Source organism: Lutra lutra, chromosome 8 (assembly GCF_902655055.1).
Source record: "Lutra lutra chromosome 8, mLutLut1.2, whole genome shotgun sequence".
In the NCBI taxonomy this organism is placed as follows: domain Eukaryota; kingdom Metazoa; phylum Chordata; class Mammalia; order Carnivora; family Mustelidae; genus Lutra; species Lutra lutra.
Window position 1 is genome coordinate 45,889,745 of NC_062285.1, and position 15,342 is coordinate 45,905,086.

General features: G+C 33.8%; 1 protein-coding gene across 3 annotated transcripts in view; it reads right to left on the reverse strand.

Moving 5' to 3' along the window:
• Positions 1 to 15,342, reverse strand: part of MON2 (MON2 homolog, regulator of endosome-to-Golgi trafficking) — a 108,643-nt gene that overhangs the window by 80,118 nt on the left and 13,183 nt on the right. For 2 of the 3 annotated variants that reach the window (XM_047740416.1, XM_047740415.1), the window contains exons 2-4: positions 13,311 to 13,374; positions 3,807 to 3,934; positions 2,732 to 2,863 (exon numbers count right to left, since the gene is read on the reverse strand). In XM_047740416.1, coding sequence (XP_047596372.1) covers positions 2,732 to 2,863; positions 3,807 to 3,934; positions 13,311 to 13,374 — 324 coding nt within the window. Of the gene's footprint in view, positions 1 to 2,731; positions 2,864 to 3,806; positions 3,935 to 7,513; positions 7,595 to 13,310; positions 13,375 to 15,342 lie in introns of those variants that run through there. The other variant, XM_047740417.1, reaches the window with a different exon arrangement.

Genomic DNA, 15,342 nt, shown 5'->3' on the forward strand with positions numbered 1-15,342 from the left:
TTTTCCTCCATCTTTGGCTCTAGGCAACCACCATCTTGCCTCTTTCACTACAGATAAACTGGCATTTTCCACAAACAGCATTTCATCATTCAGTATGCACTGTTTCTGTGTCTGGTTTCTTTTACTTGTAATATTCGTAAAATTTATCCATGTTGTTCTTTGAATCAGCAGTTTGTACTTTTTGATTCCTGAACAGTATTTCACAGTATAGGCATACCAAACATTTTGCTTATCCATTCATCTGCTAATGGATATCTGAGTTGCTTCCAGTTTTTAGCCATTGTGAATAAAGCTGTTGTGAATATCATATACAAATCTTTCTAAAGACATATGTTTTCCTTTACCTTGGATAAGTAATTAGAAGTGAAAAGGCTGGATCATATAGTAAGTATAGGTCAAACTTTTAAAGAAAATGCTAGTTCTCCAAAGTGATTTTAAACTCCTACCAGCAATATGTGTGAATTCAGCACTTTCCCACATCATCAACAATGCTTGATATGATTGGTCTTTTTCAATTTCAGCTACTCTAATGGATGTGTAATGATACCTCTCTGTAGTTTTAATTTACTTTTCCCTGATAACTTATGATGCTGAGCCACTTTCCTTTTTTTTTTTTTTTTTTTAAGATTTTTATTTATTTGTCAGAGAGAGAGAGAGAGCAAGCACAGGCAGACAGAATGGCAGGCAGAGGCAGAGGGAGAAGCAGGCTACCTGCCAAGCAAGGAGCCTGATGTGGGACTCGATCCCAGGACGCTGGGATCATGACCTGAGCCGAAGGCAGCTGCTTAACCAACTGAGCCACCCAGGCGTCCCAACTGAGCCACTTTCCATGTATTCAATACCCATCTTATTTTGTCAAGGGTCTATTAAAAAATTAGTGCAGGGGTGCTGGGGTGGCTCAGTTGGTTCTGCATCTGACTCCTGATTTCCACTTAGGTCATGATCTCAGGGTCATGAGATTGAGCCCTGCCTCCAGCTTCACACTCAATGAGGAGTCTGCTTGAGATTCTTTCCCTCTGCCCCTCTCCCCACTCAGCACTCTCTCTTTCTCTTTCAAATCAATATATAAATCCTTAAAAAAAATTGTCTGTTTTTGTCTTGGGTGATTATCTTATGAATGAGTTGTAAAAGTTGTTTTTTTTTTTAAGATTTTATTTATTTATTTGACAGAGAGAGATCACAAGTAGGCAGAGAAGCAGGCAGAGAGAGGAGGAAGCAGGCTCCCTGCTGAGTAGACAGCCCGATGCGGGGCTCGATCCCAGGACCCTGGGATCATGACCTGAGCCAAAGGCAGATGCCTCAACCCACTGAGCCACCCAGGCGCCCCGAGTTGCAAACGTTTTTTATACACTCTAGATAAAAGTCCTTTGTGAGATATTTCTGAATATCTTCCCCCATTCTGTGGCTTTTTCTATGGTTCACAGATTTTTTTTTTTTAATCTACCTAAAGCATCTCTACCTAAAGGTCACAAAAATTTTCTCCTACGTGATTTTCCAAAAGTTTTAGTTTTAAAGAAGCCATGTTTGGAGAAAAACATAATGGTAATCTAAATACTATATTTATCATATTAATTACATTAAAATTTTAAAGGAAACAGGCTTTTTATACCAATATTACTGTTTAAATTTCAACATAAAGGAAAGGTTTATATCATATAGAAGCTTTCATATTACTCAATTTTGTATTATTTCTTTATACTTCACTTTTCATTCCAAAATATTCCATTTCCAAATTAACCAACATACTAAAGCAAGCGCTGCATTTAATTTTAAACTATAATAGTTCTTATTGCTTTGGTAGGTTAAATGACAGCATTTTATAAACTCTTAAATATATTGTATCAGAACAATAATTTGATAGCTAGAAACCAAAAGGGATGACATACAACAAAAGAATACACAAAAATACATAAAATGTTTTATAAAATAGCAGGTAGCTTAAAATAAGCTATTTGCAAATGAGTAAAATCTCATTATGACCAAAGAACATCAAATGAATAACTAAAAAAGACAGATATATTCTCTAGAAAGAGGATATACAGCTTAATGTGACAGTACACTTTTCTACTTTATTATCCAACCATCTTTAAAGGTATGCAAATTATAATGGAACTATTATTCAAAGTCCAACAAATTTCTTAATAAATGATTAACTAAAGATTGTTCTTTATATTATTCTCTGTACTTTCTGTTCTTTAGAAATAATTCATAATTTAAAAAAAACTTTTTAAAGAGTGAAATAATAGAACAGCTGTTAACATGTTCCAAAGAGGGTAGGAATGGGGAAGAAATGAGAAACCCCTACCATACATGCAGCTTTATCTAGTATAAATGCCAAAAGGATACTTTTCCAACTACTTAAGAAAGGGATTTAAACACTCTGGCTTACATATCACATAGATGTAAAATTTTTAAAGGTGGGAAGAAGAGCTATCACAGGCATACCCAATGCAATGAGAACACAGATACCTCCAAACATTTTCTCTCTCTATTCCTATTTTTCTGCCAATTTTCTCTTATTCCCAACAGGCTCTGCTCCATTACCTAACCTGATTTCAATTCTAATCTGGGGAAAACAAGGCCACAGTGGTTTTTAATGTGTAATGTGCATTATCATGATAGCTACAGGGAAGTTGCTTTTGGTACAAACAGTACCAAGCTTTCCTCTTTCAGTGAGCTTATTCAAATACTGTCTCAAAGCACTTAGAAACTTTGACAACAGGTTTCCTACCTTAGAGAGTGACTCATCATGAACTACTGTATTGGTTGTTAAAAGAACAAGAACTGTTTGAAGTAGCTTAAGTTCTTCAAGACTGTTTTCCATTAGCTGCCAAAGCATATTAATTATATTTCCAGCTGCAGTCTGTAAAATAATTAGTTGAATTATTTTCAGCAAATAAAATATAAGGTGTTTAAGTCCCTAAATAAAAAAAGATGTACAAATATTACCTCTTCTGGTGTTTCTTGATCATAACAATAAAACCCATGTTTCTAGCTCTATAGATCAAAACACATCTCTTAACTAATTTGAGATTCACAGCTAATTAATTTTCTTCTAAAAAAATAGTTTTAAAATATACCATTTGAATATATGCAAATAGTTGCATACAGTTCTGAGATACCTAGTCAAAATCAAAGCTCATTTCTACAATATGGGTATATTTCATTTGGGCACTTATAAATATAGACATACACAAATTAACTGAGAATGCTACTATTTCACATATTATTCCATTTACAATACGTATACAAAGAACAAAATGCAACTCAAATTAACAACACATTTATAAAGTCAATTAAATCTGATAGTGTTTTGAATGTTACATTACAGGTAAAAGAATGTATCACTTCTATTAAAGTAACTTATGGAGTACAAAGTTAAGGTAACATTACTACATTTGAAAGCAGGATGCAGATTTGTAGTGATGAAATGTTTTTCCTTGTTTTAACATAATAAAGTTAGATACAAACAATTCACTTAAATTAATGAACAACAAACTCACTTCAGATAATCTAGGAAAATCATTTTTCCTTTTTTAAAAACATTATATTCTCTTCAATGACACTGATCTATATCACTGAATGGTGAATTCCTAATCATGACATGACAAAATGCACTTCATTTTTATTCATTATTTACGAGCGCTTAATAGTGAGAAAATATGGTGATCTTTCAAAATTAAGCCCTGTCCTTCAAGCACATATATTGTTTTACATTGAATTATTGGGTATGCTTCATTCTCCCCTAATTAAAAATTCCTGATTTGATTCTTAGGTGCACAATTGAGATAAAATCTTCGCATTACCTCAGACACAACTTCATGTGACATGAGTCTCTGAATGGCGGCCAAACATAGCTGAGTAATCTTTGGCTCCTTGGTTCCACAACCCATTAGAAACGGCTGAACAACCTCTGAGCTGTTTTCTTTCAAGGCTTTATTCAGAATACATATAAAATAAATTATTAAATCTAATTCACAAGAAGGAATACATTTATATATTTACAACTAGTATTAACAACCTTAATAAAAACCACTTTATGTAAATACTAAAATAGAAATCAAAGAATAAGAGTTAAAATACTTCAGACAGACACTATCGACTCCATATCTAAACTACCCCCTTAGCTAATAGCTTTCCCATGCTTTTCTCCTAGCATTGTCTTTTGGTTTTCCTCCATCTCCTGCTATAAAATCTTTAAGGACAACTTCTCAGAAGTTCTATCCTGCCTTGGAGAAGTACTCTATTTCTTCAACAGTGCATGAGGGGAAATATGAAAAAGAATTAATAGAGTAGAAAAAATAATTAAAAACAGTATATACATCATCCCCATCACCCTTCTGAATGTTCAGAAGCTCCCTAGAATTTCATTACATGCCTTGAATTTACATAGCCCTAATTTCGTCAAGAAATAAACTCATTAAAAAACAATAACATTACTCCTCTTTTTACTATAGCATTCTTTAAGTTAAATGGATGCCCATGCTGTAATTCCATATCTTAATTTAACTCTTTCCACCAAGCCAATTCTTTCAGAAGCTTTAGAGTAGCCAACAAAAATGTAAAAAGTTAGAAAATGCACAAGCTGAGTAATACCTTAAATTTACAAAATGAAATTAAATCAGTATACACTTACTTAATAGCTATACAAAGATGAGTAAGACAGGTCTGTCATCCTCAGAGAATTTAAACAGATAACATGGAATTCCATTTCCTTGGAATTCCAAGGAAAGAGAAAATTAAACTTATGTGTTTGGTATATGGTTTTCAAAGGTACTACATCCATCAATTATTCTTTTGAGGTTAAGACTTGTAATTAAGACAGACAAATCTGAATTTTAACATTTTTTTTTTCCAAAAGAAATTGTCGGAAAGTCATCCACAGTCACCATTAAAAATATAAAACCAGTCTTAACATTAATTTCATCATTTAAATCCTCATCTTTCTTCTCCCAAAGCTCCCTTTATAGTATGCTAAATAAAGCCCACAATCTCCTATGGCATACTCCACAAAGTCCCTCAGTATGCCAGCATAAATTACTGATTTAACACAGCTTAGAGAAGGCAAATATGATCGTCAAAGAACAGTGTTTCCAAAAGGGATCCTTGCCTTATTTCCTTGCTTTCTTAAGCATAAAAGTTTTGATTCAAACCCAGAGTCACAAATTTTCCATAACAATGTCTCAAAACATTTAGATGAATGATTAACAAAGGAAAATAACGCTAAAAAAAATAGTGAGGCAGTAAATATGCTACCATATTCAATCCTGCCAGAATCTCTGAAGTATGAGGCTATTCCTAACTCTGTTGAACATGCCTAGTCATTAAATGCCATTCAGGTAAACAAAAGTTTATCATTTATCATTTTTATGGCGTTAACATGTTTCTCATATGAGTGTCACAATAATCACAGAGAGTTTACAGAGCATCATTTGGCTCAAGTGCACAGTAAGTAAGTGGTAAAGCCAGATTTTTAAAATAGGTCTTCTAACTCCTGGTTTGCTATTCTTCCCACAACATTATACTGCCACTCTTTAAGGTAAACAGCACTTAATGCAAGTCGAAGTTAAAACTGTTTAAAGTATGAAAGAGGACCAATGAACTGCACTGCCTAAAGTCTTCAGATAAATTCAGGAAAGAAACGGTCTTTATAGAAGGGAGAAAAAAGTACTTTTTTGAGTCGCTGAGGACAATGACTTCAAGACACACTGGAGGATCACAAAGACAAATCAGTGCCAATTAACTATGATACAATGCCTTCTAATCACTTAGATTTGTTCCTCACAATTTCGTCCATCAAGGCCATTGTTCTCTCTTGCCTCTTTGATAACAGCCATTCTGACAGGTGTAAGGTGATTATCTTATTGTGGTTTTGATGTGCATTTCCCTGATGATTAATGATATTGAACATCTTTTCATACACATGTTAGCCATCTGTATGTCTTCTTTGGAAAAATATCTATATAGATTTTCTGCCCATTTTATAATCAGATTGTTTGGGATGCTTCATTCCTTGAAAGAGTACTTCACTATTGTCTCTGAGATCATCTAAGCCAATGTCACCACACATAATGATGCTGGCGCTTTTCTGACCTTACCATAAGATGTCAACAGAAAATTTCTGTACAACAACTAGGTGACATTTTAAATAGGAGTCAAACTTACAGGATATCGACAATGCACATAACTCAAACGATGTAATAATAATATGAATAACTATAAACAAGTTCACATATGCACTGAAAAAGACACCTCCAGACTACCTGGCCCACAATGATTCTAAGATACCATCAATTTTAAGATGTGTTATCAATTTGAGGAATACTAAAATGTGAAAAATCTATGCATCTTAGAATGAATAAAATAAGGTTTATTTCAGTGAAATGCTATATACAGGTCAGTCACAGCTACCCATGTGTCTGAAGTTAGGATAAATTAAAATAGTATTAAAAATAATTTTTAGGGGGCACCTGGGTGGCTCAGTGGGTTAAGCCGCTGCCTTCGGCTCAGGTCATGATCTCAGGGTCCTGGGATCGAGTCCCGCGTCAGGCTCTCTGCTCAGCGGGGAGCCTGCTTCCCTCTCTCTCTCTCTCTTTGTCTGCCTCTCTGTCTACTTGTGATCTCTCTCTGTCAAATAAATAAATACAATCTTTAAAAATAATAATAATTTTTAGGGGCATCTAGATGGCTTAGTTGGTTAAATGTCTTAGGGTACATTTGATCTTAGGGGAATGAGTTCAACTCTTGATCTTAGGGGAATGAGTTCAAGCCCTGCACTAAAATAAAAAAAATTAACAAATAATAATGATAATTTTTATAAATTTTATTTTAACATAACTCAAAGGAATTAAATATCTACTTCTTGCCTCCTTCTCATTTTCTTTTTTCTCCCAGTTTATATAAGAATAAAATAATCAAAAAGGAAGTTCCTATGTTATCCAGGATAAATAATCAGTAACAAAAAACTATTGATCTGTTGTCTTTTGAAGCATATGTGAAAACGAAAACATCTACCATATCCAGATCACAATACTTTAAGATAGATTATAACAACAACAAAAAAAAGTTAGTTTTTTCTTCTTTTAAAAGTGACAGTAGACTTAAACAGAAATTAATATTGCTCTTCTGAGAGGCGCTCTCTGTTTATATACAATAATTTTAATGACATGCTATTTAAACACAGCTTTATATAACACCTTCCAATGGGCTTAGACTTTAGAAATCACATTGAGGAAAAAGCTGTATAGCAATAAAGACAACCTGCTCTAACCATTTTTAAAAATCATTCCAGGAAAGAACGAGAAAAAGGTCAACTCTTTTTAATCAAAACTCTCTATTTCAATATCCTTTAAAATATAAAGTCAGGCTTTTAGGGGGTCAGAAAAAAAGTTCATTTTTTTACCTAAGTTCTTTAATAAACATGACTCCTTTAATAGAATAACACTATGTTTGATAAATATATTTTATTTCCAAATTTTATAACTGTGAGAGCAAATGATACACTTTCACACACCTGAAAGAGGTCCAGCAGGTCCCCATATCCTAGGGGTTTCCTTGCTCTGTGCAGTTTCACTGCATAATTGTAGTTTTTATCCTGGAAAGAAAGAATTAAACTAGGATACCCCACTATGAATCACATTAATGGGGGTTAAAAGTTCCATTATAAATTTTAAATGGTCCTTAAATAACAAACTGTAATTCTTGTGAAAGAAATAAAATGTGATGCAGACATGACTGCTATCCTCAAAATGCCTTAAAATTTAATTATGGAAAAGACTGATATTTCTAACAACATAAAAAAAATAATTTAATGATTCTAAAATCTGAAAATACTTTAATAAAGTCACTCAAGAATAGAAGGACAAATAAAATATGGGCAGTTTCATATTAAAAGCACATTGTATGAAAAGGAAGGATATTCAACAAATGATGCTGGTTTAATCAGTTAGTAATTCTGCAAAAGAAAAAAAAATCTAGGTCCTCAGGTCACTCCACATATTAATTAAAAAAAATAATAAATTAAAAAAAACTAAAAGAAAATAAAAATGACTGTCTACTATGCGGGGGAAGGGCTTCCTAAATGCAAAACAAATGAGAAAAGTTAGATTATGTAAACATGAAAAACATCTAGACAAAAATTTAAAAGATAAATGACTTGCAGGAAATATAAACATGATGGGAAGTCAATACTTTCGCTATGTAAACAGCTCAAATAATTTGATAAGAAAACACAAAAACTCAAAGAAATAAATGTAAAATGAAAAAAAGGAAATAATATATTCAGAGGAAAATGTTCAACATTAAAGACAAACGTCAATTAAAATAAGAATCATTTGCCTGTTCAATTTCCAAAAAAGAGTTTTTAAAATAATAATCAGGCAAAGATGTTATAAAAATACACTCACATATTGATGGTAAAGGCATAAAGTTTTAGCTTTTCAAAAAGCACTACGGTGACAAATTCCAAGACCATGTTCATATACTTTGATTTAATAATCTCATTTCTAGAAATTTATCTTTAAAAAAATTCCAAATACTGAAATATGTCTAACATAAAGGAATGGTTAAATAAGCTACAAGCAGACAAACCATAAGTGACTGTTAATCTCACAAAACAAACTGAGGGTTGATGGGGGGAGGGGCTGGGGGGGTGGGATTATGGACATTGGGGAGGGTATGTGCTATGGTGAGTGCTGTGAAGTGTGTAAACCTGGCGATTCACAGACCTGTACCCCTGGGGATAAAAATATATGTTTATAAAAAATAAAAAAAAAATAAGCTACAAGCACTTTTTCCAATATTATGAAGGAATTTTAAAAAATTAGAAAAGACAGCATCAAAGGAAAGTACTTAACAGTGTAAAAATACAAATAAAAAGGTTAAAAAGTTTTGGGGCGCCTGGGTGGCTCAGTGGGTTAAAGCCTCTGCCTTCGGCTCAGGTCATGATTCCAAGGTCCTGGGATCAAGCCCCGCATCGGGCTCTCTGCTCAGCAGGGAGCCTGCTTCCTCCTCTCTCTCTCTGCCTGCCTCTCTGCCTACTTGTGATCTCTGTCAAATGAATAAATAAAATCTTTAAAAAAAAAAAAGGTTAAAAAGTTTTTAAGTATCCAAGGAAAAGAATAAATAAGAACATATTACGCTGTAGAGAAACTATGTAATATCTGGCCCACTAGATTAACTTGTAAGCATGAAATTAATTACAGCCCCCTAGGTCAGTTAGCCGAGATTATAGAACTAGCCCACCAACAGACCTCAACTTTATGACGGTACACTGAAATACACCTTCCACACTGCTGTGCGAATAGTTTACATAAAAACATTAAAATGAGGGGCACCTTGGTGGTTCAGTTGTTAGGCGTCTGCCTTTGGCATGGGTCATGGTCCCAGGGTCCTGGGATCAAGCCCCACATGGGGCTCCCTGCTCAGCGGGAAGCCTGCTTCTCCCTCTCCCACTCCCCTTGTGTTCCCTCTCTCTCGCTGTGTGTGTGTCTCTCTCTGTCAAATAAATAAATAAATAAATAATCTTTTTAAAAAAGAAAAAAAAAAAACCATTAAAGTGAATGTGCCACTGTCCTGATTCAAACTCTTCCATCAAGCAGCTCACGAAGTTACACAATGGCAATGCTTAAATAGTGTATCCAAATAGACCAACCTGTTCTCTCTCCCATATATTCAAGTAATCTGCTTTACTTTCCACTTCTATACCTTATTTGCCTGGCTAACTTCTTCCTTTTTTAAAAGATTTTTTAAAAAGATTTTTTTAAGATTTTACTTATTTATTTGAGAGAGAGATCACAAGTAGGCAGAGAGAGAGGGGGAAGCAGGCTCCCCTTCTCTATGTTCCTATAATAATAAGCCTGTCTATTTTTCCATCTTGGCATTGACCACAGTATTAAAATTCTCATTTAGGGGCTATCTCCTTCATTATTCTGTTATCTGGCTGATATGAACTAAGTATGACAAAATTCATCTACCAGAGTTATCATAACATGTAAAATTACAGTAAAGACTGGAAAGTAGTAAAACACAGTAGAGGCAGCACTAAGAGACTTAATCACATTCTGGAGTGACTCACTCACTATTAGCCTACATTTAATGAGGGCTTATTATTTCCTACGTAATGTGCTAACTACTAACAATATAAGGAAGAGTATGCATCTCTCCTAGTGATTCTTACATAATGATTTCCTTATTAACAATGTATTTATGATATATATTCTACAGATGTTTATAAATTATCACAAGCATATATACTGATAAGATAGAAAATACTAAATAAAATCAGCTGATAAATTACCTTTTAACATCAGAAAATAATTCCAAAGCATATTTACTCATTGCTATTTAAAGACCTTTTAGTAATAAGACCATGTAGATATGAAAAAGGTGAGGGAAACTGTGAGAAAAGAACACAAATCACACAAAGTGATCATCTATGTGAAAATTCTATACGTAAACTGGCAGTAGCTGAAAGCAGCCAAAGATAGATGTAACCATTATGGTTTTGAGTATGGGTTAAATACACAATTTTAAGATATCACAACTTCATTGGTTTCCTTGTTTCAACTATTCAAAAGCAGATTCTCTGTTTATGTAATTTTTGTGTAACACAAGCCTTCTCAGTCAACCTCAAGTACATTATAAACTGGCTTAATAAAAACATTTTGTAATTTATGATAGTCAAGTGTAAGATTAAGGCATTTGGCCTTGTAAATGAAAAACTTGATGTTGCTATGTCTCATTTGCAGAGTTTTTATCTTTAAAGAAAAAGAAAATTCTGAGATAATGATCTGTATATCTGAATCGATGCTGACATTACCTGGCATAGCATTCCCACTTATGTCAGCATTCATGACAGCAGTGAAAACAAAGAAAAATAAACATTAAAGGAGGATGCTTAAAAGAAGGGGAGATGCAAAGCAAAGATTTATTCTGCAATGTAAATAACCTTCCTTTGGAAAATAAATCTAAGAAAACTAAAGCTGGCTAGAAATCTATGCTGAATATCACTGGTCAGACTAGTTAATCCTAATTAAGGGTGCTGATTGTTATAGCAACCCTTTTTATTTTCTGAATATGTAGAGATATCTGAGAATTCAATATCCCATTTCATTTGCAACTCCTCCATTGTTTGGTATCTTTAACATCCATGATAGCACAAAAGAAGTAACCTACAGTCTCTAGAACTATAGAGAAGTAAACACCTCTCAAGAAATTAAAATTTTTAAAAAGTTAACTACAAATTTTTCTTAGTATAAACTGTATTCTAATTAAGTAGTTTAGAAACTATATATTGACAAAACTCTTTTCCCTTGTTCTTGAGAGCCTTTCATTTTCAACATGATAGTGGTCTAAAAAGGTACAAATACTAAAGTATCAATGCTATAGATAATTGGTAAAAAATGCAAGGAAATAGTTTAAGTGCTATATAGCTCCTCAATCACATGGCTCTAGACACTATGGATCTTAAAACATAAACTATTAATTGTATTTGCATAAAGATTTGTTTAGCATCATTTGAATAAAGCTAATTGAATTAAAACAAACAGCCCACCTATACATTAAACTCACACTGACAGAGACAAAATTTTCTTACTTGTTCTTAAAATTCACCAATTAGACATTTTATTTACTTTGGTATAGAACTCAGCACCAGACAGTGATCCTCTGAAGAAATGAGTCTCTTTAAAAAACCTTCATCAGCTACAGACCCAATGAAAACGTCTACTCTTGGTGAATAACTAAGGACATGATATCAGCAATTATAGTAGCAAAAGTTACTATTTGTAATGATATTCTAAAATGATTAGCTAATTTAAAAACATCCAGATCATAATTTATCTTAAAACATTGATTTCCTCACAGTAGCTAATCCACCCAACATGCATCTCCCAAAACCCACTATCCCACCCTCCAATCCAACCATACCTACCTTTGCCTTTACCCACCACTTTCACTATAACCCTTCTCAAAGTGCACAGAGCATTATTCAGCGCTGTGAATAATGTTACAAAACTATTTGGTGTTTCGACAGATTGTTCAAAATCAGAGAAGAAGCTGTGAGAAACAGATGCAACACAGGAAAGCTCACCCTAAGGGCAAATGTCCAGCAAAGCCCGGCAAGCCCAAGTGAAATCCACCTTCCACCCTTAAAACTTGCCCCCAAAAGTCTTCACTTCATTTTGTAATACTCTTTGAGATTCCACCAATTAGGGATTTTTTTGGTATCACTTTTAAAAACGTAAAGAGATTTATGAGAGTTGGAGAGATTCTCCACTATTTGAATTTTGTGTCAATCCACGTAATAGGACAGCTTTTCTCCTATAACCAGCTGAGAGCAAAGCACCATTGGAACTGGAAAAGCAGACTGAAGGATCAGTAAAGTAAGCAACAGTTACATATAACCCTTGGGAGGGAGTAGCTAGTGTGGAAACCTCACAATACCACGGCAGCATACTGTAGCGGGAAGAACACGGGCTCTCAACAGCCCTGAATTTAAATCTAGTTCCACCACTTAATCATGTGACCTCAGTCAAGTAACTTTATCTCCTTGCATGTCAACATGCTCTATTATAAAGTAGAAGTATTTCCCCGCAAAGTTTTCTTTTATTAAAGTGGCACAAATGTCTCACATGTAACAGATTCTCAGAAAATGCTACTTTCCTTTTCCATGCTCATTACAGAGGCAAGAACAAAAAGGTGCCAAAGAAAAGAAAGAAGTAGATGGAGTATCAAAAAGAGTGCCAAAGAGGAATTCCCGAAATTCCTCCTTGAATACCAGTTCAGTCAAGAGAATGTAAGAAAACTTTTTTTTTCTTTTCTCCACCCAGCTCCCATTCTTTCTTCATGACCATACTGTCTTAGTCCTAGGATTCAAAACTCATATAGTACTACTAAATTTATAATACTACATTATCACCTGTTTATATTATATAAAAATAAAATAGATCTTGGAAGGTGGACTGAGAATCTTTCATTCCATTCAGCACAACAAATATTAATTGAATGTCTTTTATGGGTAAGGTGTGTCTTAGGTGATGGACAAGACATGGAGGAGAATGCAAATCCTTGCCTGGAAGACAAGTAGTTTTAACTTTTCTGATTTCAGAGAATTTCATGACATTCATCTTTGGCAAACCCAATTAGTTCGTAAGTTAGGGACTTTTACATGTTATCATCATAAATAGCATGCTAGGGCGTAAAGGAGAGGCCACAGAAAACTGATAGCTGTTTTCTGGGTTTTTTAAAGATTCTACTTTTGTTATTAGTGAAATTTTCATTAATGGTTGAATTTTTAAGCAAAAAATTACCTGCCAAAATTTCGGTGTTTCGTGCAGCTATTGTTTTAACTTTTATTATTCCTGATTCAGCAGCCTGCAAGAATAAAAATAATTAGAACATAAAACTTACTATCAACATGAATTATCTAGGGAAAGAAATCATATATGATCACTATTATCTTTATTTTCAAAACTTCAGAAACTAAAGCCTAGTAGTGCCATAAATATTAAATGTAATAAAATGTGATTCACCTGATTACTCACATGCAAACTCGGTATTACAGCATGTTGCCTTTCTCTGCCTAAGGCACATTTAATCCCTCATGAATTGAAATGTTCATAAAATATAAAAATAATATACAAAAACAAAGTCTAATGAAAAAAACTAGGTTTCTCCTTCCCCATTTCATACCTCTGTCCCCACCACTAAAAAAAATTGCAAAACACTGCAAAATCAAGTAGACCTGTTTTGGATTTGAGAAGAATGAATAATCAAGAACTTTGTTATTACCTTTAGTTTACATTTTTTTAAACACCCACTAGATTTTCATAAGGCAACTAAAACACTGTATCATTAAGTACATTTAGCTGGCAGCATTTGGAAGTTATATAGCATTTTATACAATGCCACAGAACTGTGCTGTCCAAGACAGTAGCCATTGTCCACATGTCGCATTAAGCACTCTGCATGAGGTTAGTCTGAATTGAGCTGTACTCTTAAGTATAAAATACACACCAAATTTTGAAGACTTAGTATGAAAAGGAAATGTAAACTATCCCTTAAATATGTACACTAGTTAAATGTTGAAACAGTATTTTGAATATATTGGGTTAAATTATATACTATTAAAATTTAATGCCTGTTTCTTTGTATTTTGAATGCAATTTAAAATTACACATATTACACAATTTAAAATTAAACATTTGTGGTCCACATTATATTTCTATTGGACAGTGCTGACATATAACATTGATATATAACTTCCACCACAGAAACTCAGAACATTTTCACTATCAAGAAACATGCCTATTTAATACTTATACTGGTCTCCACACTTCCAAAAATAATATATATTCATAAGTTATATGCCTAAGTTTTCCTATTAATTTGTTTGCTACTTGCTCATTTATTTTGTCATCTTTTACTGCTTGCTAAGAGACAAGTGATAGCGGGTTCTAAAGGTTTAAAAATCATTACGGAAAAACAGCTGTGTCCTGGGGGTTCTTAGTTTGAGGGGCACTGGATAAATGCATAAAATAAATACTACACTGTAGGCTATACTATGTATAGTATATGACCTTTGTCATTCTGTTGGTTTCCAAGCATGTGAAGCCCTTGACTGTGTTTGCAGATTTCCCAAATTCATGAGTTCTGACACAGGATAGAGCTTATCTACACTATTAAAAATGGAAAATGCCAGATAACTTGCTTTCCCACATGCCCTGGGAGCCTATTCTAATCCAAATAGACACACTTAGCAGGGATTCTGAACATGGAGAGAAAACCAAAGACAAGAGAAAATTCTTTCTGATGACAGCAATAGTGAAGGTGACATCTACTTTCCCAGGGCAGTAATAGCAGAATCCAGTGGCAGCACAAAGGGGCCAGTGCCATCTCAGGTATCCAGTCACTTGTTTGGCAGAGAACAGCAGGTTCCAGCTATTTAGCTTCCCTTGGTTTCTGCACTTTTTCTAAAGCTGGTTCCATCCAGCCTTCTATCAATTATGTGAGCCACTCAATATATATCAGTACACTTCATTTTGCTAAATCAGTCAGAGCTGGTTTTCATTGCTCACAACTAAGAAGCCTGATATACTAGGACTTACTTCTACAACTTTAAGAAATGAAAACATCCCAAGTTAAATGAACATTGCTACAAGCAAAAATATAGTAAAAATAAAATTCTTCAGGGAAAGATAACTGATTTTCTAATTATTTGGGGCAGACAGTGTGTATCAGAAACACCAAAGGCTTAAAAAAATCCTGATGCCCAGGTTGTAACACATTCCAAGGAATGCCAGTGGGAGCTAGGTATTTTCAAATCCTCAGGTGAGTGTACTA